The 24119-nt window shown below is 42.2% G+C and overlaps 2 protein-coding genes across 2 annotated transcripts in view; both read left to right on the top strand.

Annotated features, from left to right (window-relative positions):
- Positions 1-10020, top strand: part of LOC139417549 (piezo-type mechanosensitive ion channel component 2-like) — a 33723-nt gene extending 23703 nt beyond the window's left edge. Inside the window, exons 38-55 of the mRNA XM_071166791.1 lie at positions 146-345; positions 566-727; positions 4740-5012; positions 5182-5440; positions 5543-5731; positions 5819-6020; positions 6166-6298; positions 6503-6650; positions 6754-6968; positions 7073-7231; positions 7352-7499; positions 7690-7878; positions 7987-8079; positions 8169-8338; positions 8587-8703; positions 8922-9001; positions 9203-9431; positions 9625-10020. Coding sequence (XP_071022892.1) covers positions 146-345; positions 566-727; positions 4740-5012; positions 5182-5440; positions 5543-5731; positions 5819-6020; positions 6166-6298; positions 6503-6650; positions 6754-6968; positions 7073-7231; positions 7352-7499; positions 7690-7878; positions 7987-8079; positions 8169-8338; positions 8587-8703; positions 8922-9001; positions 9203-9431; positions 9625-9877 — 3219 coding nt within the window. The 3' untranslated portion in view covers positions 9878-10020. The remainder of the gene's footprint in view (positions 1-145; positions 346-565; positions 728-4739; positions 5013-5181; positions 5441-5542; positions 5732-5818; positions 6021-6165; positions 6299-6502; positions 6651-6753; positions 6969-7072; positions 7232-7351; positions 7500-7689; positions 7879-7986; positions 8080-8168; positions 8339-8586; positions 8704-8921; positions 9002-9202; positions 9432-9624) is intronic.
- Positions 10021-13019: 2999 nt separating this feature from the next.
- Positions 13020-21621, top strand: LOC139416320 (PRELI domain containing protein 3B-like). Its single transcript, XM_071164825.1, has 6 exons — positions 13020-13340; positions 16123-16291; positions 16865-16954; positions 18390-18460; positions 18605-18707; positions 18842-21621. The coding sequence occupies exons 1-6, from the start codon at positions 13309-13311 to the stop codon at positions 18956-18958; spliced, it is 582 nt and encodes a 193-aa protein (XP_071020926.1). The 5' UTR covers positions 13020-13308; the 3' UTR covers positions 18959-21621.
- Positions 21622-24119: the final 2498 nt, after the last annotated feature.

Genomic DNA, 24119 nt, shown 5'->3' with positions numbered 1-24119 from the left:
TCCACTCTAACTCTCCAAGATGCTTTTTGTGTATTGCAGGGGATACTTCCATTTGACTTCACTCAATTGAACTCTGTTTTAATGATGTCCTGCCTGCAGTGAGGATAGTATTTTACTTGTATCTTTTCCCCTGTGCCTTCGACAGGGGAAAGAAGTGTCACAGGAGAGCGTGACGCGCTTCTATGAGAACTGGATGTCTAGGCAGAGCACTCTGGCCTCGCTGGAAGACCAAGATGACATAGTTCTCCCCATCTCCTCCCCACCACCTGTACCCTCATCACCGCGAGGTTACTCAAAGCTGAAACACACCCATTCCAAAATCTCCTGGGGTAGCAGCTTGTCCAGGTCTGCATTGATGTAACACCTATAGTCATGATTAGTGAATTCGTTTCTATTCCGTACGTAGACGTCATGTGTTATACAGAACGGATTACTTTTGAATGAATGATGGAGTAGTATTTTCTATTACTATGTTATTCTGCATTATAACCTCCTATATGGAGGATTTATAAATGGCCTCGTAAGAATAGGATGGCCACCATGTTTCCCTGTCGTCATGTCTTAGCTGCGTGACCGACGAGACCCTGCTGGGGTCTCGACAGCCCACTCTGGATGAGCTGGATGACCCTCCTCTACTCCAGCCAACTGCCGAGCAACTCAGACGGAAACTACTGAAAACTGCCAACCTGGACCTTGGCTCATTTGACAGCGAAGTCCCTCCACCAAGGTGATGTTTTTGTTGTTGTTTTATTTATTAAGATCCCCATTAGCCGGCGCCAATGGTCGACGGCTAGTCTTACTGTGGTCCAACACATAACGAAAAAATCATTACAGACAAAATCATTTACAATTTATCTACATTTAAAAGCATTAACATGTCGTGTGTGTGTGCATCTATCAGTTACACATACACGTCAGTACATACACACAACAAGTAGGTCACATGGTGGAGAGGCGTTGTGCCCATGTGGTGTTGGTCTATTTGTTTTTAAAAACAGGTTTGTTGTTCACTTGCGCTATATTAGATGGAACGGAGTTCCATGCACTCATGGCTCTGTATAATACTGTACGTTTCCTGGAATTTGTTCTGGACCCAGGGACTGTGAAAAGACCCCTGGTGGCATGTCTGGTGGGGTAAGTGTGTGTGTCAGTGCTGTGTGTAAGTTGACTATGCAAACAACTAGCAATTTCCAACACATTAATGTTTCTTATAAAAACAATAAGTGACATAATTAGTTTTTCCTCAACTCTTAGCCAAGAGAGACTGGCATGCATAGTTTTAATACAATGAAGAGAGCCAAGAGACTGGCATGCATAGTTTTAATACAATGAAGAGAGCCAAGAGAGACTGGCATGCATAGTTTTAATACAATGAAGAGAGCCAAGAGAGACTGGCATGCATAGTTTTAATACAACGAAGAGAGCCAAGAGAGACTGGCATGCATAGTTTTAATACAATGAAGAGAGCCAAGAGACTGGCATGCATAGTTGTAATACAATGAAGAGAGCCAAGAGAGACTGGCATGCATAGTTTTAATACAATGAAGAGAGCCAAGAGAGACTGGCATGCATAGTTTTAATACAATGAAGAGAGCCAAGAGAGACTGGCATGCATAGTTTTAATACAATGAAGAGAGCCAAGAGAGACTGGCATGCATAGTTTTAATACAATGAAGAGAGCCAAGAGAGACTGGCATGCATAGTTTTAATACAATGAAGAGAGCCAAGAGAGACTGGCATGCATAGTTGTAATACAATGAAGAGAGCCAAGAGACTGGCATGCATAGTTGTAATACAATGAAGAGAGCCAAGAGACTGGCATGCATAGTTTTAATACAATGAAGAGAGCCAAGAGACTGGCATGCATAGTTGTAATACAATGAAGAGAGCCAAGAGAGACTGGCATGCATAGTTTTAATACAATGAAGAGAGCCAAGAGAGACTGGCATGCATAGTTTTAATACAATGAAGAGAGCCAAGAGACTGGCATGCATAGTTTTAATACAATGAAGAGAGCCAAGAGAGACTGGCATGCATAGTTTTAATACAATGATGAGTAAAAGGTGCCACTCTGTTCTGGGCCAACTGCAGCTTTTCTAGATCTTTCTTTACAGCACTTGACCATATGACTGTATCAAGATAAGATACAACTAGAGCCTGCAGGACTTGATTTGTGGAGTGGGGTGCCAAAAAAGCAGAGCATCTATTTATTACAGACAGACCTCCCCATCTTTGCAACCATCTCTTTGTTATGGACAGACCTCCCCATCTTTACAACCATTGAATCTATATGTTTTGACCATGAAAGTTTACAATCTAAGGTAACACCAAGTAATTTAGTCTCCTCAACTTGTTCAACAGCCACACCATTCATTACCAGATTCAGCTGAGGTCTAGAACTTAGGGAATGATTTGTACCAAATACAATGCTCTAAGTTTTAGAGATGTTCTGGACCAGTTTATTACTGGCCACCCATTCCAAAAATAGACTGCAATTCTTTAAGGGTTTCAGTGACTTCATTAGTGTCATGTCTACTCCCGCTCCTCCTCTCTGGCGCTTTGTCGGCAGTTGTCTAATCATTACGCACACCTGCCACCATCGTCCTTCACGGAGTAGTGTGTTACCAATTGCTTTCTTGGTGACTATGGTCCCAGCTGCCTTGAGATCATTGACAAAATCCTTCCGTGTAGTTCTGGGCTGATTCCTCACCATTCTCATGATCATTGCAACTCCACGGGATGAGATCTTGCATGGAGCCCCAGGCCGAGGGAAATTGACAGTTCTTTTGTGTTTCTTCCATTTGCGAATAATCGTACCAACTGTTGTCACCTTCTCACCAAGCTGCTTGGCGATGGTCTTGTAACCCATTCCAGCCTTGTGTAGGTCTACAATCTTGTCCCTGACATCCTTGGAAAGCTCTTTGGTCTTGGCCATGGTGGAGAGTTTGGAATCTGATTGATTGATTGCTTCTGTGGACAGGTGTCTTTTATACAGGTAACAAATTGAGATTAGGAGCACTCCCTTTAAGAGTGTGCTCCTAATCTCAGCTCATTACCTGTATAAAAGACACCTGGGAGCCAGAAATCTTTCTGATTGAGAGGGGGTCAAATACTTATTTCCCTCATTCAAATGCAAATCAATTTATAACATTTTTGACATGCGTTTTTCTGGATTTTTTTGTTGTTATTCTGTCTCTCACTGTTCAAATAAACCTACCATTAAAATTATAGACTGATCATTTCTTTGTCAGTCGGCAAACGTACAAAATCAGCAGGGGATCGAATACTTTTTTCCCTCGCTGTATAGGAGTGGCTATAGAGTCAGCTGCCATCCTCAGTAGCTTTCTATCTAAGTTGTCAATGCCAGGAGGTTTGTCATTATTGATCGATAATAATACTTTTCACCTCTCCCACACAAACAGTTTTCAACTTTTTTATGCATAAGAACGATGGCTGACTGTTCATTGTTTGCATTTCCTGCACAGTTTGCCCACATTTTACCTTTATTTAACTAGGCAAGTCAGTTAAGAACAAATTCTTATTTACAATGACGGCCTACCCCGGCCCAACCCGGACAAAGCTGGGCCAATTGTGCGCTGCCCTATGGGACTCCCAATCACGGTCGGTTGGGATACAGCCTGGAATCGAACCAGGGTCTGTAGTGGCACCTCTAGCACTGAGATGCAGTGCCTTAGACCGCTGTGCCACTTGGGTGCCAGTTAAATAATCATTCAAATAATTGGCAACATCAAATGGTTTTGTGACTAATAAGCCATCTTTCTGCCCATCATTTCAGTTAAAGTACTCCAGTTTTTTTCCATCATTCTTTATATCATTGATCTTGGCTTCATAATACAGTTTCTTCTTCTTTTTGTTGAGTTTAGTCACATAATTTCTCAACCTGCTGTAAGTCAGCCAGTCAGATGTGCTGCCAGACTTATGAGCCACTCCTTTTGCCCCATCTCTTTCAACCATACAGTTTTTGAATTCCTCATCAACCCATGGAGCCTTAACAGTTCTAACAGGATGTAGCCACAATATTGCGATCACTGCATCCAATGGGTAGTAATACAGCTTCAGAACAAAGTTCTACAGTATTAGCAAAACTGGGATCAATACATGTGGATGATCCTGTTCCTGTAGTGTTTGTAAACACCCTGGTAGGTTGATTAATAACCTGAACCAGATTACAGGCACTGGTTACAGTGATAAGCTTCCTCTTGAGCAGACAGCTGGATAAAAACCAGTCAATATTCAGGTTCCCAAGAAAGTAGACCTCTCTGTTTACATCACATACACTATTAAGCATTTCACACATATTATTTCAATACTGATTGTTAGCACTTGGTGGCCTATAGCAACACCCCAAAAGAAAAGGCCCCAGATGTGCCAAGTGAACCTGCAACCACAACACCTCAATAACACTTGACATAAGATCTTCTCTAAGCATTACAGGGATATGGTTCTGAATATATACAGCAACAACTCCCCCATAAGTATTCCTGTCTTTCTATAGATCCTGCCTTGCAATATCCTTGTATTGCTACTACTGTGTCATCAAATGAATTATCTAAGTGGTGACTTCACTTAGGCACTTATGGTTTTTCTCTACTCTGTATACCAGACTTACTGTATATATTGTTTCATATTTACTCACTCTCTATACACCTCTATAAACTCTTCTATCTTAATAATGTCTTTGACTCCATCTTATTACTTTCTATAATTACATTTTTCAGCAGCCATGATGATACTGTTCCTGATAAGGAGGACCGTGAAGGAGAGGATGCATGTAAAAAGGAGGGGGAGTCTACAGCGGAGGAGGAGTATAGAATGGAGAAAGAGGAATGGAGGGAGGAAGAAGAGGAAGAGAGGGAAAAAGCTGTGATGTTTTCGGGATTTATCTCCCTGGACTATCTGGAGTGTAATGAGAAGTGCGACGATTTCCCAGACTCCCCCCGGCCTCTGAGTGAGACCAGGAACCTCACGGCTAGTGAGCTGCTGCTCAACAAGTCAGTCATGGGAGATTGGGACTTTGTGGTTTTTCTGGTTACAATTGTGGTATAGTCAAGTGGAACCACTCAGTTGTGTCACATTACCTCGTAGTAAATTAAAGTTGAGTATCACATATTTAATTTACACTTCAGGATACTCACATACTGTTTTTGCCCTCTATTGCAGCATGTTTGAAGACGATGAAATTGAAGAGTCTGATAAGTTTTTCCAGTCTCTCCCGAGGCACCTGAGACTGGTGTTTGCCCTGTACAACACCATGGTGTCGAAGTCAGAGATGCTGTGCTACTTTGTGATCATCCTGAACCACATGGTGTCTGCCTCCCTGCTCAGCCTGATCCTGCCTATCCTCATCTTCCTCTGGGCCATGCTGTCTGTGCCTCGCCCAACCAAGCGCTTCTGGATGACTGCCATCATCTACACAGAGGTAGGCACAGCAGGCACCCCCAACGGAGAGACATGTTGATTGGCTGGTTGGTTGATTGATTGGTTAGATGGAGGGTTGATTGATGATTCCTATCTCTTCCAGCTGATTGTGGTGGTCAAGTATTTTTTCCAGTTTGGCTTTTTCCCCTGGACCACCTCGGTCTACCGAGGCATCAATGCAGACCGGCCCTTTGCTCTGCCCAACATCATTGGGGTAGAGAAGAAATATGGCTATGTTCTCTTTGACTTGATACAAATGCTGGCTCTGTTCTTCCATCGCTCCATTCTGAAGGTACTGGCGGGAATGGTGGTTTCTGTGTTACATCATACAGGGTATACTAAAGCACAACTTCTCAAAACGTTCTTCTTCTCTCCGTAGTGCCACGGTCTTTGGGATAACAAAGAGGTGGAGATGCCGGACTTCTTCAAGAAGTTAAAGAAGAAGACGGAGAAGATTAAGATGAGTGGAGGAGAAAAAAAAGGGGACGAGCCGAAGCGAAGACTGCCCTGCCTCCCTCTCCAGGCCTCGACTGCGTCCTTGTTTTGCAGATGTGGAAAAGCCAACTCCACTGAGACAAACGGTACATACATTCAGCAGCATAAGCATAGTGCTGAAAACATCTCATTTGTTTGAAAGCGTACTGAAGTTGAAATGGTGACAGATGTGAAACGTTATCCAACCTGAAACTACGACCGTCTCTTGATGTGGATGGGATATTCTTGCAGGTGATATTTTGCTCACAAAGCGCCACTCCAAGAAGAAGAGGCACCACAATAAAGTTCCCCTGACCAGGAAGGAGAGCATCAAAAAGCTGATTAGAGAAAGGATGCTGGAGGCTAAAGCTGCTATCATTGAAGTGTGAGCATTTAGTGCACTATCATGTACTGATATGTGTTGTCGGTGTGTTCTGATACTTTAATTACACATCTCCAGTGATAAATGGCAACAACAAGTTCAGGCGGCAGCACTTTTGACTGGACATGAATGCATCTTTAAGTGACGATTTTTTTGGTTTAAAAATGAAAGAATATTTTCAGCCATGGTCGTCTTTTGTCTTCGCAGTGCCCTGCATATATACCTACCCATCAGGCAGTTCTTCTATGACATAATTCACCCAGAGTGCAGCCCGGTGTGTGACGTCTACGCTCTCATGTTTCTGATTGACGTGGTCAACTTCATTGTCATCATATTTGGATACTGGGCGTTTGGGGTAAGTGCCTGTTTGAGTCAAAAAAATTATTTGGAAAGCTATTAGGCCTATTTGTTTCTAGTGGATTTCTTTCACTGTTTTCTTTTTTTGTGTGTCGGAACAGAAACACAGTGCTGGTGCTGACATCACAGATGCTCTTGGGGAGGACCAGGTCCCTTCGGCCTTCCTGGTCATGCTGCTCATCCAGTTTGGCACCATGATAGTGGACCGCGCTCTGTACCTCCGGAAAACCCTAATGGGAAAATGTGTCTTCCAAGTGGTGCTGGTGTTTGGTATCCACTTTTGGATGTTTTTTATACTCCCTGGGGTGACTGAGAGGTCAGAGTTCATGTTTACTACTGTGTAAATAAACATGCAATAATAAAAAATAAAAAACAGAGCTGCTTATTTACCTTTTTCATTGTCATTCTCTTGTGTTCTAGGAGGTTCAACATGAACCAGGTGGCACAGTTGTGGTACTTTGTGAAGTGCATCTACTTTGGCCTCTCCGCCTACCAGATCAAGTGTGGCTACCCAAATTGTGTGCTGGGAAACTTCCTGACCAAGAACTACAACTACCTCAACCTATTCCTTTTTCAAGGGTACAGTCGATGCTCTATGATAGATAAGCAAAGGCAAGTTGAAAAGCCATCCACTTCCTTGTAAGGGTCTTAGATAATCCATAATACCAGTGCATTGGGTTGTCCATGTCTACTCCTCAGGTTTCGCCTGGTTCCGTTCCTCATAGAGCTGCGTGCCGTGATGGACTGGGTCTGGACCGACACCACCCTCAGCCTGGGCAGCTGGATCTGTGTCGAGGACATTTATGCCAACATCTTCATACTCAAGTGCTGGAGGGAGTCGGAGAAGGTAACTGGGATGCCGAACTGCCAATAGGCTGGTAGCAGTTGACAGTTCCCAACTGAATCACTATAGAATTGTTTGTCTGTCTTCGTTTGATGTCTATGAACACTAGAGTATACTAAGTATTATTGTATCAAGAATAATTGTGTTCAACTTGAACTGATTTGAAATTGTGTTGAACTATGAATTTGTACAGAAATACCCACACATCCCAGGGCAGAAGAAGAAAATGGTGGTGAAGTATGGAATGGGTGGCTTCATCATATTCTTCCTCATCAGTGTCATCTGGTTCCCCCTCCTCTTCATGTCATTGGTCAAGTCAGTGGCTGGAGTGACCAATCAGCCTCTAGATGTCTCTATTCAGCTCAGCATAGCAGGATATGAGGTTTGCGATGGCCCCATCAGCTCACAATCGCTCTGTTTTCTGTGATGTTTTTTCTTCTTCTGTGAAACTGTTAATGCTGGTGTGGTTTTCTGTGTGCGTTTCTCACAGCCAATGTTCACAATGAGCGCCCAGGAGCAGAACCTGGTGCCATACTCAGTTGCAGGCCTCAACCGGCTCAACAACCTCTATGCCACTCACCCAGTAAGTGTTCTCCATCTCGCTACAGCAAGTTGCAAGTTTGAGGACCTCTGACGTACTCCTCTCTCTCTACCTCTCTCATTCTCTCCTAGTCAGCTATGCAGTTCCTTGGGAACTACATGGCCGAGGACATTGTCATTGCAAAGATCAAGAGTGATGCCAGTCTGCTGTGGAGCATCAGCCCTGCCAGCCGTGACGCTATGATCCATGAACTCAGCAACTCCACCCATATCTACATCACCCTGCGATGGGTACTACTCAGGTACATGCAGTGTAGCAGGACCAGCTACGAACAAGCGTTGGATAGGGCTCTGGGTTGGTTATACATGAACAGGGTGTAACACCGTTGAGGCTCAAGGACTGTCTTTTTTGGACTTTGTGTAACTGCCAAGACCGTATGATTGGTGAAATAAACATACACCATATGATACAGCCATAAACAACTAGACGTAACCAGTGAGTGAGTGGTTGTGATATCACTGAGTTTGTACATGTGCCCCTCCTCCCAAGGAATGCGTCTCTGTCGATGAACGTGGAGACCATGGGGGAACACACTGTGAAGTATGAGGACCGGACCCTGAGGGATCAGATCGTTCAGATGCTCAAAGGGACACGCAGTGACTCTGTGTGAGTCTCATCACAGCACTCTCACTATATCATCAAATGTTATTGGAATTCACAGCCACAGTCAACATTACATCAATAACATAACCTTAACTCTGAAAGCTAGATGTAAAGGAACTTATTACATTCAGAATAACCCCAACTATAAAAGAGACGATCACAACGGTTATTATATATTGGTGTCGATATGCTCAACAACTCTCATTCATTCTCTCTGATAGGATCATTGAGTCTCTCCTGCCCAAGTTCCTCAGAGGTTCCGGAGGACCTGTGTCCAATATGGCCACCCGTCTGAAAGTAGGTTAGTGACACTATTCAACCATCATACTGTATAGAACCCTCAAACTCAACTTTGGACCTCTTATGGTAAGAGTTCAATACCCCTGGTATAGAACATCAACATAACAAATGCAGATGCGTGTATTACTATGGGATCTTAAAAATGTCATGGTCTCTGCTTCTCGTTTGATTCAAATCTTCCCTGTCCCATCTAACACCGCAGAACACTCGGATCGGCCTGAGGACCTGCAGACTTTTGCCTTCTTCTTGCCCCTGTCCATCAAACTACAGCGCGCAGAAGACAACGGAAGTGCAGAGGGGGGTCAGTGGTGGATAGTGCAGGAATGCACTCCTGGAAAGGGGCACATCCAGAGCAGCTGCCACAAAATTGAGATAGTGGTGTTCAACGACAAAGTCAGTCCCCCCAGCCTGGATGCTCTTGCGGGACAGGGGTAGGTTAAAAAACAAAACCCATGCAATGCTTCCCCAGGAGCCATTTACATTTTGAGAGGAATATCCCTTTAACTTGTTGATTTGTTCTCACTGCTAAATAAAGTCTCTTTCTGCCCTTTTCCATGGAATCCCATATGATAATGTTGCTTGCCTGGCCTCGACCTTCAACCTGATTCCACCTTGCTACGGCAGAATCGTGGGCCTGTACATGTCTGTGGTGCTGGTCGTCGGGAAATTTGTCAGGGAATTCTTCAATGGGATATCCCGCTCAATTATGTTTGAGGAGCTGCCGTGTGTGGATCGGGTGTTGAAGCTCTGCACGGACATCTTTGTTGTGCGAGAGACTGGCGAGATGGAGCTGGAGGAAACACTGTTTGAGAAGCTCATCTTCCTGTATCGCTCACCGGAGACCATGATCAAGATTACCAGAGAGAAGAGCGACTAGAGAGCATGATGACATTTGTTATGAAGAGGACGATTTGGCTTTTGGTTCTTATCTGGGGTGTATTCATCATGCCGATTTTGCAACAGAAACTGTTCACTCAAAGGTTTTGTAACAAACTAGTTTCTATTGGACAAATTCAGGTAGGTCCCTCCCTGTTTTGTTTAAGAACCAAACAGCTTCCATTGCAAGATGTAATGAATACACCCCTGGAGTTGCACTTTTGATTGTACTCCTGCACAATGCATGCATTTTTCAGTGACTTATGATTTTACAACGGAAGACCATAGGCCAATCAGAAGTGTTCCAAATGTTAAACAATTTAATTTAAGTTTAGTTGCAACATCATAGATGTTTTGTATGAAGCTGATAGAAATACATTATGTAGAACAGACCTGCTTCTCTCTCAACATTCTGAACACGACCCCGTTTCATTCCACTGAAAAGCTCATCTAAAAGTATTCATTCTCATTTCACACTGTAGTTCATGTACAGTATTTAATTCAATGAATAAAATATTTGAACTACAAGGCCAAGTTCAGAGCTTTTAGCCTACTTTTACATGTGTTCACAGTTAATATTGCCAGATAAAGCATGAGTTAATCTAGCAGACAATTATTTTTAGATGGGAGTTTTATTTCATTTTCTTAATTACAAATTATAAAGGGGAAAAATCAATTATGTTAAGTTTTCCATCTCTCGACAAATCTAGATGTAACCCTTGCTTTGTCATCCATCACAAAGATATGTTGGCCGGGACAATGACAAATCCTCTTGGTCCCGAAGAACATCCATTACATGATGACGTACTCAGATCCTGCAAGATAAAGTGTGTCAAGTTAAACTGATCTTAGAAACTAGTGATGGTAGCTAGCTATTTGTTGAGAACTACAGATTATCAGAGTAATGACCATAGACAATCTGATATAGAGCTGATATTGTCCCACTATGGGCATTAAGGTGTGTTGATAATCTGCAGTTCTGTAGTGTTCTACGTCTATGGTAATGACAAATACTTGACATGCTTACTTGGCAGCTGCAGTATGTACAAAAAAAATATCAGGTGTGATAGCAAGAGCAGATGAGGCAATATGGTGTGATGGTTAGTGGGTGGTAGATGAATTGAGGTCCAGCATCCCCACCTCTTATCCACAATACTGTAGTGATTTCTGATTTGTCTTTTCAACACTTACATGCTACAGCCTTTGGTACGTAGACTTTGACGCTGGACTCCGCAACCTTCAGTGCCTCGACTTTGAACTGGGGTTTCAGTGCCGCACGCACTGCACTTGCGCAGATCGCAGAGAAGCGAATGTAGCTGCAGAGGACACAGATAATCACACTTTAGCCAACATGCCGAGGCTAGCATCTGAATGATACTTAATTCATTGTCATGTGTTCTTAAACCACGATGATGCGTATAACAAAAAGAGTGGTACCACACCAATTACGACAATTGATATAACTCACGGGAAACACGTTAGTTAGCTTGTCAAGTTCATTGAACGTGTTAGCATTCCGGCTAGCTGGATAGTCATATCCATCACACCAGAGCTCTCAAGCAAATATGCAATTTAGTAACTACATAATTTAAGTGCATCACCTTACATTCAGAATACAAGCAAAATGTAATATTGTGTTAAATATACAATACATTTACCTAAGGCCAGCTTGTCTCCAGTATGCAACCATTTTGCCAGCGATGTTTCGTTCAAGGACAACTCGGAAATGTGCGTGATGACGTCGTTAGCGTGGACCCGTCTTCTTTTTGGGGATTTGGTTGGCGGATCGCATCCGAATTTTAAGTGCATATACCGCCACCTACTGTACTGGTGTGTGATGCCATTCACGGCCTACCTACATTAAATAATTGTCTTTTTTTATTGAAACTTTATTTAACTAGGCAAGTCAGTTAAAAACAAACTTACTACAAACTTCCGACTTCAACTGTATGTATTACAATTGTATTACAATTATACACTTCAACAGTGTTTACCACTCCTACCCCATCAATGGTGGCAACCGCAGCGTTTTAACTGGTGGCAACCGCAGCGTAATCAGGTGAATAGTGGCTGGTGCTGAAAATATAGCTAACTTGTTATGCAAGTGTTGCACACCAACAGATGGAGATGGAGCCTAGACCTATACAAAATAACTTAACTGGCTGAGGTAGGCTATGAGGCTTAACAGCCTAATATAAGTAGATTTTATTTTAATTGTATTAGGCCCACTTACAATTGCAACTGGTCAAATATTTAGCATCCAACTTTAAAACAATAATTTAAAGAAAAAAAGTCTGCACGTTCAAACTAAAACAATGTAACTACTAATTAAAAGCCCACATTTGTAAATCCCAAACTCTAAAAGTAATTGGAAAGGTAGATGCAAATTATGTGTGACATTGTGGTTACAATAAAGAATGTAGCCCATCATGCTACTTTTTATAGCCCGGCTACTGTTGTGAAAACCCCTCAACTTGCAATGTATTCAATACTTTTAAAATTTTTATTTAACCTTTATTTAACTAGGCAAATCCGTTAAGAACAAATTCGTATCTACAATGACAGCCTAGGAACAGTGGGTTCCCCTTTCCCATTTTGTATCACAACGTGTAATGGATCTAAATTGGGGGCGGTAATGCAACATATTGGATGCCAACCGCAGTTAAACATAAACGAAGACGAATATTTTCGTCAACAAGAAGTACAACATTACACATCCTTTCAGAGACGTCAGCTTGTTTTCTGTAATATCATAATAGCTTTGGAATCGCGATATTATGTACTTTCGAAGAAAATAGGCAGGTTTCTCGATTTGCACCCTGCCTTTGAGAAGGCATTTCGTGAGGATTAGTTTAGCAACCGCGTCACGCAGCATGACAACGTGAACGCGATTGGTCGACAGTCTGCTGGATGGGGTGCTATATAGTCCTCCATTCATTGACCAATGGGATCCCTATATCCTCCTTTCTTTAATATCTCTTAACCAATTTTATATATATATATAAAACTAACCCATTGTTCTAGCTCATTGTTCTATCTGTGTCTCAACATTATCCAAAGATTTGTATAACTAACCCACTGTTCTATATGTGCCTTCTCTCCGCAATCTTCTCTTGACTCGCTTCCTGGGGGCGGGATATTGTCTGTGATTTGCGATTGACAGCCCGTTAAATTTGGTAGGCACAGCCTTTCACGTTATGTAAGGAGATATGTACGAGATAAATTCTTACTCAAAAATACGCGTCAGAAAAATTACAGTGCAGTGTACTCGGTCATGTTTTTCTCTGATTGGTTGATCATTTTTTTTTTAAGAAGTGGGTGGAGGGGACGGACCATAATTTTTCCACTAGTGGGCAACGTCGTTTCCTTCACAGCTGAGGTCAAGCTGTCGTAAGTGGCCGACTCGCAAGCCCTGACAAAACGGTCTAAAACATGAAGATCTGGACCTCCGAACACATATTCAAGTGAGTAAATTATTAATAAGGATTTATAAAGTGCGTATTTTAAATACGCTTGATATTACGTTATCTTGCTAGCTTATTTAAGTTTGTAGCATGCTAGCGCTGGTAGTGGTAGCTAGGTTCCCAACCGGCCAACGTTAGCTCTTTGACTTTAGCCAGCTAACGCTAGCCTTCTGCCAAATTAGTGAGTGTTTAGTTAGAGCATCTAACGTTGTAGCTAGCTAGCTAACAAGCTACTTGGCTAGCCAACACATCAAACTCTGTCCATTGTTATTGCTAGCTATTGTTCTACGAATGGCTATCGAGAAAACAGGCAGCCATAATTATATTAACGTTACTAAACAGTATTTTTAACTAACCAAATCATACTAGCTAGTTAGCTAACGCTGCTAGTTAGCCACATTACAAGTAGCTAATTAACTATGTCAATGCATTCCAGTCGAAGTATCCAGCAGTGGTCGAACTTGCGAATTCATTATGTTCTCGTAACCTGCCATGGAAAAAGTCACTTCCGGTCGTAGCTGTATAGAAATGGCGTTAAAGGTGTTTCTCTCATTACGTAACGGTCACTGAGGTATAATAAGAAGGGCAACAGTCCAAGCCAACAAGCTAAAATATGGCAACAGTAAAAACATGGCGTAACCCGCGGACGATGCAGCGCAACCCCTCGGGCCAATTGAGAGAGTCACACTAACACATTTAAGTTAATTACTAGCTCCCACCTTGGGCCAATCGGTGTAATTGTGTTCACACAAGTTTCCTCAATCGTCCCAGTGCTGTCTGAGAACGCGTGATTAACGGACGGATCCACTGTCGCTTCCCCGATTTCATCGTAAGGGGGCAGTTAAAGGCCTTAACATTTCACTTTGGCTGCTGTTAAATGTTAAAAAAAAACAGGTATTCACTCTGAGACTCGAATAAAGGGCGTTCTATTCCAGCTAGCTACCCACCTACTGTACTGGAGGCACAATGGTTGGATCATGGTTCTTATGTCCCAATAACCAGGGTTTAATACTCTGGGGATTTTATACCTCTAACCAGGTTTCCATCCTACCATTTTATGCGAGTCAAGTACATGTCTTTTTTATATTTTTTATTACTGGACTGATTGTAACATTTTGTCTAAACTTTCCAAATGTTGACAAAATACAAAGAGATCCCATCTTGTCTACCGTCTCTTTAAAATGAATTGTGAGAAATATTGATATAATATCGAAGAACTTGGAGTCACGCGACAATGTGTGGTCCTCCCACAACGACTAGTCGGGAAAGCATGCAGTTAAAATAAGTTAGGAAGAACTTCACAGGTTTGAAAAAGTGACAGATGTTGAGCTCAATTGATGCTCCTTTCCAATAAATATTGTGGGTCTTATTCTGGTGACATGATCATCGATGCTTGGCTGCCTGTTTGACAAATAAAAATAATCTTGCTCTTTTGTCCAATATCTCATAATAGAGTGGGGGTAGGCCAGCCTACATCTGCAACCTGTTGGCTAGAGTGCACCTGCTAATACCAACACTCGCTATATAACACCATTATTTTGTTGTGAGATCCATCAATAGAGTTGAAAATGCTAAGCCCATTTAACTTGTCTTTTTATTCTGTACATGGGAATTTAACTGCAAAACATATGTGTATTTGCACTACGTCATCACGCACAGCTTTTTATCTACATCAAGTCAATTTGATGGACACTCATCTCTGGTGGGTAAATGCACATTTTAGAATATTTGCATAAATCATGTCGCCAATTAGATGGAAACCTAGCATGCGATTTGTAAACAAAGCTGCAATTGTACATTAAAAAGGATACATGGTCAAGGTCAAACCAAGTACATTTACTTGTATTACTGAACCCATAATGAATATTTCAAAATCCATGTCCCACAGTATAATGTCTAGCTGGCTAAACTACTCCATGGTGACGGAAGTTTCTGATTAATTCCACCAATGGAGTGGAGCAGACACCAGGCTTTGTGGAATTCAGCTCCAACTACATCGATTCGCCCAAGGTCAATACTTAAAAAAAAAAAATAATAAGTTAATTCTGAAACGCTTACCTTGTAAGCAGAGACCAGGCTTAGGGGAATTCAGCTCTGACTAGTGATTAGCCCAAGGTCAATACTTACATATTATGAAACATTTACCTTGTACCCATGTTTGTTCTCTGTAGTTGCATGCCTTTGTTTGCTATAATCTATACTTTATCCATAAACGTTAATCAAATTGTTTGTCCTCTGTAGTTCCGTGTCTGTTTGATTGCTGAAATCCTTACTTTTTAAATAAACATTAAACAAATACAACCATTGGCGGTTTGCTCATTGCTTTTGCTCGAAGATGACTGCTCAGCGCAAATGCACATGTCACTTGAATCTCAACAAGGAAAAAGTTGATGGTTGAATTTGATTAACGTTTATGGATAAAGTATGGATTATAGCAAACAAAGGCATGCAACTACAGAGAACAAACATGGGTACAAGGTAAATGTTTCATAATATGTTTTTAATATGTAAGTATTGACCTTGGGCTAATCACTAGTCAGAGCTGAATTCCCCTAAGCCTGGTCTCTGCTCCACTCAGTCATTGGAGTTCATCAGAAACGTCCTTCACCGTGAAGTTTAGTCAGATAAATGTCAGGACAGGTTTTCAAATGAATTCATTTTGGCGCATGCCATGATGTCCACGTGATAAGATTATGAAATGCACACATTATGATAGTATTACAGTCATATTGATTTCCTGTCTTGTCTTTCTTTCCCCCCCACCCCCCACCCCCCCACACAGCCACCCGTGGGAGACTGTGACTAAGGCAGCAATGCAGAAGTATCCCAACCCAATGAACCCTGGCGTGGTAGGGGTGGATGTGTTGAACAGACATGTGGACACACAGGGCCGGCTATACAGCAACAGACTGCTCAGCACAGAATGGGGACTGCCCTCCTTGGCCAAGACTGTAAGTCCTCAGCACACTGGATGCCTGTCTCCAATATTGCCGCTGATATGATTATCCCGATGAGTGCATTGCAGGTCACCAGTCCCAATGAGGATACATATTCTTCTCACTGCTGTAGATATTGATATACTTTTCTGCACACGCAACAATCCAAATCCATTGCTTTTATCAGAAGTTGAGTGTACTAATGTTGACAAATTCAATCGGAGCAGTCAGGTTTATTTCAGGGGCTTAGTCAGTATGTGTAGGCTTGCTGTTTAGACTAGGCAAAATATTGAATGATGCTCATTCCAGTGAAGTGGGTAATGCTCAGAACAGTTGGCTGTCTGTACAGCTCTGTGGTAGTTGCATGATTGCACACTGCCATGACCTCAGCTCTGCTAGACCTTTTACTGAAGGTTGTCTCAGCTTGACGGTTCAGACTGGTGTTGTGTAATCAAGACCGCATGAAGTTATTGGGTCAATGTTTCTTAAACCTTAACTTGTGAATCAACAGATCTGCGGATGTATTGTTTTTGTCATTGATGTCAAACATGTCACTGACTGTGATGTTAATGTTTATTTTTATCCCAGCTCATTGGTATAACACGAACCAACACATACATCCAGGAACATTCGGTGGTGGACCCCAAGGAAAAGACTTTTGAGCTGCAATCTACAAATGTGAGTTCAAACCTATTGTCGGATGTATACTGAACAAAAATATAAACACAACATGCAACAATTTCAAAGATTTTACCGAGTTACAGTTCATATGAGGAAATCAGTCAATTGAAATTAAATTATTAGGCCCTAATCTATGGATTTCACATGACTGGGAATACACATATGCATCTGTTGGTCACATATCTTAAAGGTAGTGGCGTGGATCAGAAAACCAGTCCGTATCTGGTGTGACCCATTTACCTCGTGCAGCGCAACACATCTCCTTTGAATAAAGTTGATTAGGTTGTTGATTGTGGCCAGTGTAATCTTGTCCCGCTCTTCAATGGTTGTGCCAAGTTGCTGGATATTGGCAGGAACTTGAACACGCTGTTGTACATGTCAATCCAGAGCATCACAAATATGCTCAATGGGTGACATGTCTGGTGAGTATGCAGGCCATGGAAGAACTGGGACATTTACAACTTCCAGGAATTGTGTACAGATCCTTGCGATATGGGGCTGTGCAGTATCAGGCTAAAACATGAGGCGGTGGATGAATGCAATGACAATGGTCCTCAGGATCTCGTCACTGTATCTCTGTGCATTCAAATTGCCATCGATAAAAGGCAATTGTTTGCATAGCTTATGCCTGCCCATACCATAACCCCTCCGCCACCATGGGGCACTCTGTTTACAATGTTGATATAAGCAAACCACTCGCCCACACAACGCCATGCACAACAACGTCTGCCCGGTACAGTTGAAATCGGGATTCAAGAGGTGAGGAGCACACTTCTCCAGCATACCAGTGGCCATCGAAGGTGAGCATTTGCCCACTGAGGTCGGTTACGATGCCGAACTTCCGTCAGGTCAAGACCCTGGTGAGGATGTTCACACAGATGAGATTCCCTGAGACGGTTTGACAGTTTGTGCTGAAATTTTTCAGTTGTGCAAACCCAGTTTCATCAGCTGTCCGTGTGACTAGTCTCAAGATTACCCCGCAGTTGAAGAAGCCGGATGTGGAGGTCCTGGGCTGGCGTGGTTGCACATGGTCTGCAGTTGAGGCTATTTGGATGTACTACCAAATTCTCTAAAACGATGTTGGTGGCTTATGGTAGATAAATTAACATTAAATTCTCTGGCAATAGCTCTGGTGGACATTCCTGATAATGCTGTTTAAACAGTTTCATAATATGCCACACCTGTCAGGTGGATGGATGATTTTGGCAAATGAGAAATACTCACTAACAAGGATGTGGTGTGCAAATTTGTTTACATTTGAGGGATACTCTTTTTGTGCTTGTGGAACAGCTTGTGGATCTTTTATTTCAGCACATGAGAAATGGGACCAGCACTTTACCTGTTGCATTTGTTTGTTCAGTGTACATTTGTGGATATTGTAGCTAGCTTTAGCCCTGTAAACTGACATTGATGAACTTTCCTCTGCTTTCAGATTTCATGTACTAACATAGTATCTGTGGACGAGAAGTTAACATACAGGCCGCATCCGCAGGATCCCGAAAAGTAAGAGCTAGACACACACACACACACACACACACACACACCTTTTCTTTATGGGTTGATTTTAAAGGTTAATTACAGCAAAATTAATAAATAGGTTTGATTTTCACAGCTAAACTTTTTTATTCTGTTTGTTCTTGTGTTTAGGACCATACTGACACAAGAGGCACTTATCTCTGTGAAAGGAATAAGTCTGAGCAGTTACCTGGAGGGGCTCATGGCCAAAACCATCTCGGCAAACGCAGGCAAAGTAAGTCCTCTCACTTTACACCTGCAGCCTGGATGGAATATCTGAATGGAAATAGTATGAGATAAAACAATCTCATCCATGTATGGCCTTGTTCAGCCCATAACTTCCCCATGTGTGTTTGGTATTTTGTTCAGGGACGAGAGGCGATGGAGTGGGTCATCAGGCGGTTAAACACAGAGATCGAGGAGCTGGCAGCGACGGCACAGGCCACAATCCGCATCCCCATGGCAGCTGCAGTCGCAGAGAAATGATCAGCCGCCATCTCAATGGAACTCAGACATTTTCCCTGAAAAGGGAGACCTCCCCCTAATCTGCCAGCACAGCCACCTCCTGTATTGGCCCACTCATTTTCTGTCACAAGAATGCATCCTTCCCTCAGCGGACTGCCCATACAAGCAGGGTTACACACTGTTGGGTACACAGTGAAGCTGATGATGGCATGCTGCGTTCGTAACCAAATGGGAGGTGGGAATTTACCAGTTGTGAGGTCTTAAATACTAGTTGGATGCATTCACATGCTTTGAATTTGAGAAAAGCCTAATGGCAAACAAGCTGCGTAAACCTTAAACTAAAAGTAAAGCTATCATGTTTGCATACAAATTATAGTATTCAAAAGCCATATTAATAGATTGACAATTAAATGCAACATTTATATAAATTAATGTGGATTGTTTCCCACTAGTAATTACCAGCCTTTCAGGTGGCTTTTTCCAAGTTGTATGTGGCATATTTTGACTTCCCACTTGGTTATGAACGCAGCAGTAAACAGGGTTGAACCGGGTTGCATTCGAGGCTCATGGGATTTCTGGTCTTCTAACATTTTGAATCACACCGTGCCTACAGGTCATCAGGTTTATTTATTCTCCTCCTGCCCTCTTATTGTTATTCTGCACTGATCTGGTTTCCTCTCTGGCACTTGAAGTTTCAATTGAACATCATTCTATGTTGCCTATGCCAGCCATGCACTTACAACCATGAATAGGCTAGTAGTCATTTTCAGGGAACAATTAACTTACTGAGAAGAGAAACTAATTATGTTTGTGGGTCTGTTTGGTGGGGTGTTGTAAAGTTACTGTTAGATATTCAGTAATGAAAACGTGAATTTTAATTACTTTAACTCATTGTTATTGCACGTATTATTACCAAGTAACAAGAGTACCACCATTGTATTCACTATGTTCAGAAGTGTGGATATATTTGCTAAATTCTCCCAAATGGTTCTCAACAGTTACAACAGTATGTGATTTCCACAACCTTATGAATATTGGCCCTGTAGTGTTGGGTGTAGTCAGTGAATGTTAACGGTGGCCACTACGACGGGGTATGTTTGGGATCATTGGACAGGAGTGATTGTTGGTTTTTAACTCTGCAGTCTTGAACAACCCATTTTGTACAATGTCAACATAGTATGAGTAAAACAAACAAATCACATTTGTGATCCTGAACCTACCAGGATTGTTTCTTCCCTCTCATTTGGTGGCATATGACAGTATTTGTGTTTTTATAAGCTCTTAGTGGTGTAACCTACTGCAGTGGTTCATCTCACCAGTCTCCTCCCGCCAGCAGTGACATTTGCTGGGTTCGGTAGTAATTACCCATTGTAAAGTCATGTGTTGGATGCATTCACATGCTTTGAGAAACGCAGATTGGCTAATGGCCAACAAACTAACATCTGTCATATAAACAAATTGGTGTTAAAAAAAAACATTTTGTGGCATTTTAAGGAAGAAAATGCTGTTATCGAGGTAATTTCCTTAGTAGGCAATGTCAGAGGTCAGCATGTGGGAGAAGGTGCTCGAGGATGACAGTTCCCCACTAGTAATTAACAGTTGTGGCAGTTTTCAAGTGGATTTTTCCCAGTCGTATCTGGTAAATACCACCTTCCCACTTGGTTATGAATACAGTGTTATTACGTCATAGAATCAGTTCTACATATGCCTATTCAGATACACTCCCCTTTGGGATGTTAAACTCCCCTTTAAAAACTATTGTTACTGTTGTCCCACTTGTGTCAGAGTTGTATTGATGTTGGGTGAAGTCTGAGTGGCACTCCAGATATCAGTCACTTGTTTCAGGAATGAAGTGTCATGCGCGGAACATTTGAAAACAATGGCTATATATGAGTACACATTCCGAGAATGTCAAACAGAAGTACTTAACACTGAAATGATCTCAATAAAATGTTATTGTTTCATGAACAGGGTGTCTTAGATGTGATCATGTGGGCAAGTACTAAAAGTTTAAACTGTGTATTTATAGATATGCTGCTAATTTTTACTCTTATGGCCATAGCTAAAGGCTGGAATTTCTTAGGCCAATCAGTGGTCTACTCACATGAATATTTTTTTAGGATCGTAAACGCCCATATCATTCTGTTGGTACGCCCACACAATTCCAACACAATCTCCTTTTAAAAAATTTTTTAAGGAAAACTATTTCACTCATATTGTAAGTAATTATAGGTTAAGTCATAATTCATAAATCTGGAAACACTGGACAGGTACTTTAAACATAATTACACATTTCCCAGCCTACAGTCTATCAAACTACAATCAAATATAGAATAATTGTTTAAAAATATACACTAATAGATATTAAGACTGAGATACAGACCTGCTGGACCTTCAGCATAGGGTTAAACATGTAATGCATGGTGGGTAAAGCAATGCCCTCCAGTTTGCCTGCCACAAACGAAAGCCAGTGGTTCAGGGTAACTATTTCAGCAGGCCAGTTATTAGGCCTAGGCTTACACAATGGGTTTGTAGGGTAAAGTAATTTCATGATGACGTGATTTGACGATGTACAGTATTTAGTCAGCCACCAATTGTGCAAGTTCTCCCACTTAAAAAGATGAGAGGCCTGTAATTTTCATCATAGGTACACTTCAACTATGACAGACAAAATTAGAAAAAAACTATCCAGAAAATCACATTGTAGGATTTTTAATGAATTGATTTGCAAATTATGGTGGAAAATAAGTATTTGGTCAATAACAAACGTTTATCTCAATACTTTATATACCCTTTGTTGGCAATGACGGAGGTCAAACGTTTTCTGTAAGTCTTCACAAGGTTTTCACACACTGTTGCTGGTATTTTGGCCCATTCCTCCATGCAGATCTCCTCTAGAGCAGTGATGTATTGGGGCTGTTGCTGGGCAACACGGACTTTCAACTCCCTCCAAAGATTTTCTATGGGGTTGAGATCTGGAGACTGGCTAGGCCACTCCAGGACCTTGAAATGCTTCTTACGAAGCCACTCCTTCGTTGCCCGGGCGGTGTGTTTGGGATCATTGTCATGCTGAAAGACCCAGCCACCTTTCATCTTCAATGCCCTTGCTGATGGTAGGCTTTGTTACTTTGGTCCCAGCTCTCTGCAGGTCATTCACTAGGTCCCCCCCGTGTGGTTCTGGGATTTTTGCTCACCGTTCTTGTGATCATTTTGACCCCACGGGGTGAGATCTTGCGTGGAGCCCCAGATCGAGGGAGATTATCAGTGGTCTTGTATGTCTTCCATTTCCTAATAATTGCTCCCACAGTTGATTTCTTAAAACCAAGCTGTTTACCTATTGCAGATTCAGTCTTCCCAGCCTGGTGCAGGTCTACAATTTTGTTTCTGGTGTCCTTTGACAGCTCTTTGGTCTTGGCCATAGTGGAGTTTGGAGTGTGACTGTTTGAGGTTGTGGACAGGTGTATTTTATACTGATAACAAGTTCAAACAGGTACCATTAATACAGGTAACGAGTGGAGGACACAGGAGCCTCTTAAAGAAGAAGTTACAGGTCTGTGAGAGCCAGAAATCTTGCTTGTTTGTAGGTGACCAAATACTTATTTTCCACCATAATTTGCAAATAAATTCATTAAAAATCCTACAATGTGATTTTCTGGAATTTCTTTTCTCATTTTGTCTGTCATAGTTGAAGTGTACCTATGACGAAAATTACAGGCCTCTCTCATCTTTTTAAGTGGGAGAACTTTCACAATTGGTGGCTGACTAAATACTTTTTTGCCCCACTGTATATGGTCAATATGAACATGAATAGGCCTACTGTAGTGGACTAGGGTTGTGCTTATATTCCTGCACACATTACAGAACTTCCCACTCAGTCTAGATAACACTGACATCTTCAAAACATTTTCCAGGTCTGCAAAAGAGTGATGTCAACATTTAGTATCTCTTTATTTATCCATGCAGGGCCAGTTTCCCAGATACAGATTAAGCCTAGTCCTGGACTAACAACCATTGACTGTATGTAACAGTGTAGCTTCCGTCCCTCTCCTCGCCCCTACCTGGGCTCGAACCAGGGACCCTTTGCACACGTCGACAACAGTCATCCTCAATCACAAGAATTGTTCGTCGGTAGCTTCATGAAATAGATTTCCATGGCCGAGCAGCCGGACAGAAGCCTAAGATCACAATGTGCAATGCCAAGCGTCGGCTGGAGTGGTGGAAAGCCATCAGATTCTGGAGCAGTGGAAACGCGTTCTCTGGAGTGATGAATCACGCTTCACCATCTGGCAGTCCGACGGACAAATCTGGGTTTGCGTATGCCAGGAGAACGCTAGCTGCCCCAATGCATAGTGCCAACTGTAAAGTTTGGAGGAGTAATAATGGTCTGGGACTGTTTTTCATGGTTTGGGCTAGGCCCCTTAGTTCCAGTGAAGGGAAATCTTAACATTACAGCATAAAATGACATTCTAGACAATTCTGTGCTTCCAACAATGTGGCAACAGTTTGGGGAAGGCCCTTTCCTGTTTCAGCATGACAATGCCCCCGTGCACAAAGCTAGATACATACAGAAATGGTTTGTCGAGATCGGTGTGGAAGAACTTGACTGGCCTGCACAGAGCCCTGACCTCAACCCCATCGAACACCTTTGGGATTAATTGGAACGCCGGCTTCTAACCAAGACTAATTGCCCAACATCAGTGCCGGACCTCACTAATTCTCTTGTGGCTGAATGGAAGCAAATCCCCGCAGCAATGTTCCAATGTCTAGTGGATAGCCTTCCCACGAAAGTGTTATAGCAGCAAAGGTGGACCAACTCCATATTAATGACCATGATTTTGGAATGAGAATGAAATGTTTGACGAGCCGGTGTCCACATATTTTTGGTCATGTAGTGTATGTCCTTGAACCGATTACTTTAAAATCACACACATACAAAGTTATAAGGACAATTGAGTTGCTAATGGCAGCTTGCAGTACTTTGGTTGGCCTTCAATTTGAGATACTCCTTGAGAGGGGGCAGCACTGGGCTAGCATGCAACATCACTTCCTAGAGTCGCTCAAACTGCGCATGCAATGTTTCCAAAAACTCCTCCATGTAGCAAGATGGCGACACGCTGAAATTACATTTCCTAATCATCAAACGCGCCACTGAGCATTTTCATAGGAAACAACAGGGTGATGT

Source organism: Oncorhynchus clarkii, chromosome 9, assembly GCF_045791955.1.
Source record: "Oncorhynchus clarkii lewisi isolate Uvic-CL-2024 chromosome 9, UVic_Ocla_1.0, whole genome shotgun sequence".
NCBI classification, from domain to species: domain Eukaryota; kingdom Metazoa; phylum Chordata; class Actinopteri; order Salmoniformes; family Salmonidae; genus Oncorhynchus; species Oncorhynchus clarkii.
The sequence above is the reverse complement of the archived record's forward strand: the minus strand, read 5'-3'. Positions and strand labels throughout refer to the sequence as shown.

Bases quoted from the DNA above. Each gene is read 5' to 3' on its own strand.
- LOC139416320 (XM_071164825.1), top strand. From the start codon at position 13,309: ATGAAGATCTGGACCTCCGAACACATATTCAA. The intron at 16,292-16,864 runs GTAAGTCCTCAG...TTTTTATCCCAG, and splicing joins TGCCCTCCTTGGCCAAGACT to CTCATTGGTATAACACGAAC. The intron at 18,708-18,841 runs GTAAGTCCTCTC...TATTTTGTTCAG, and splicing joins TCTCGGCAAACGCAGGCAAA to GGACGAGAGGCGATGGAGTG.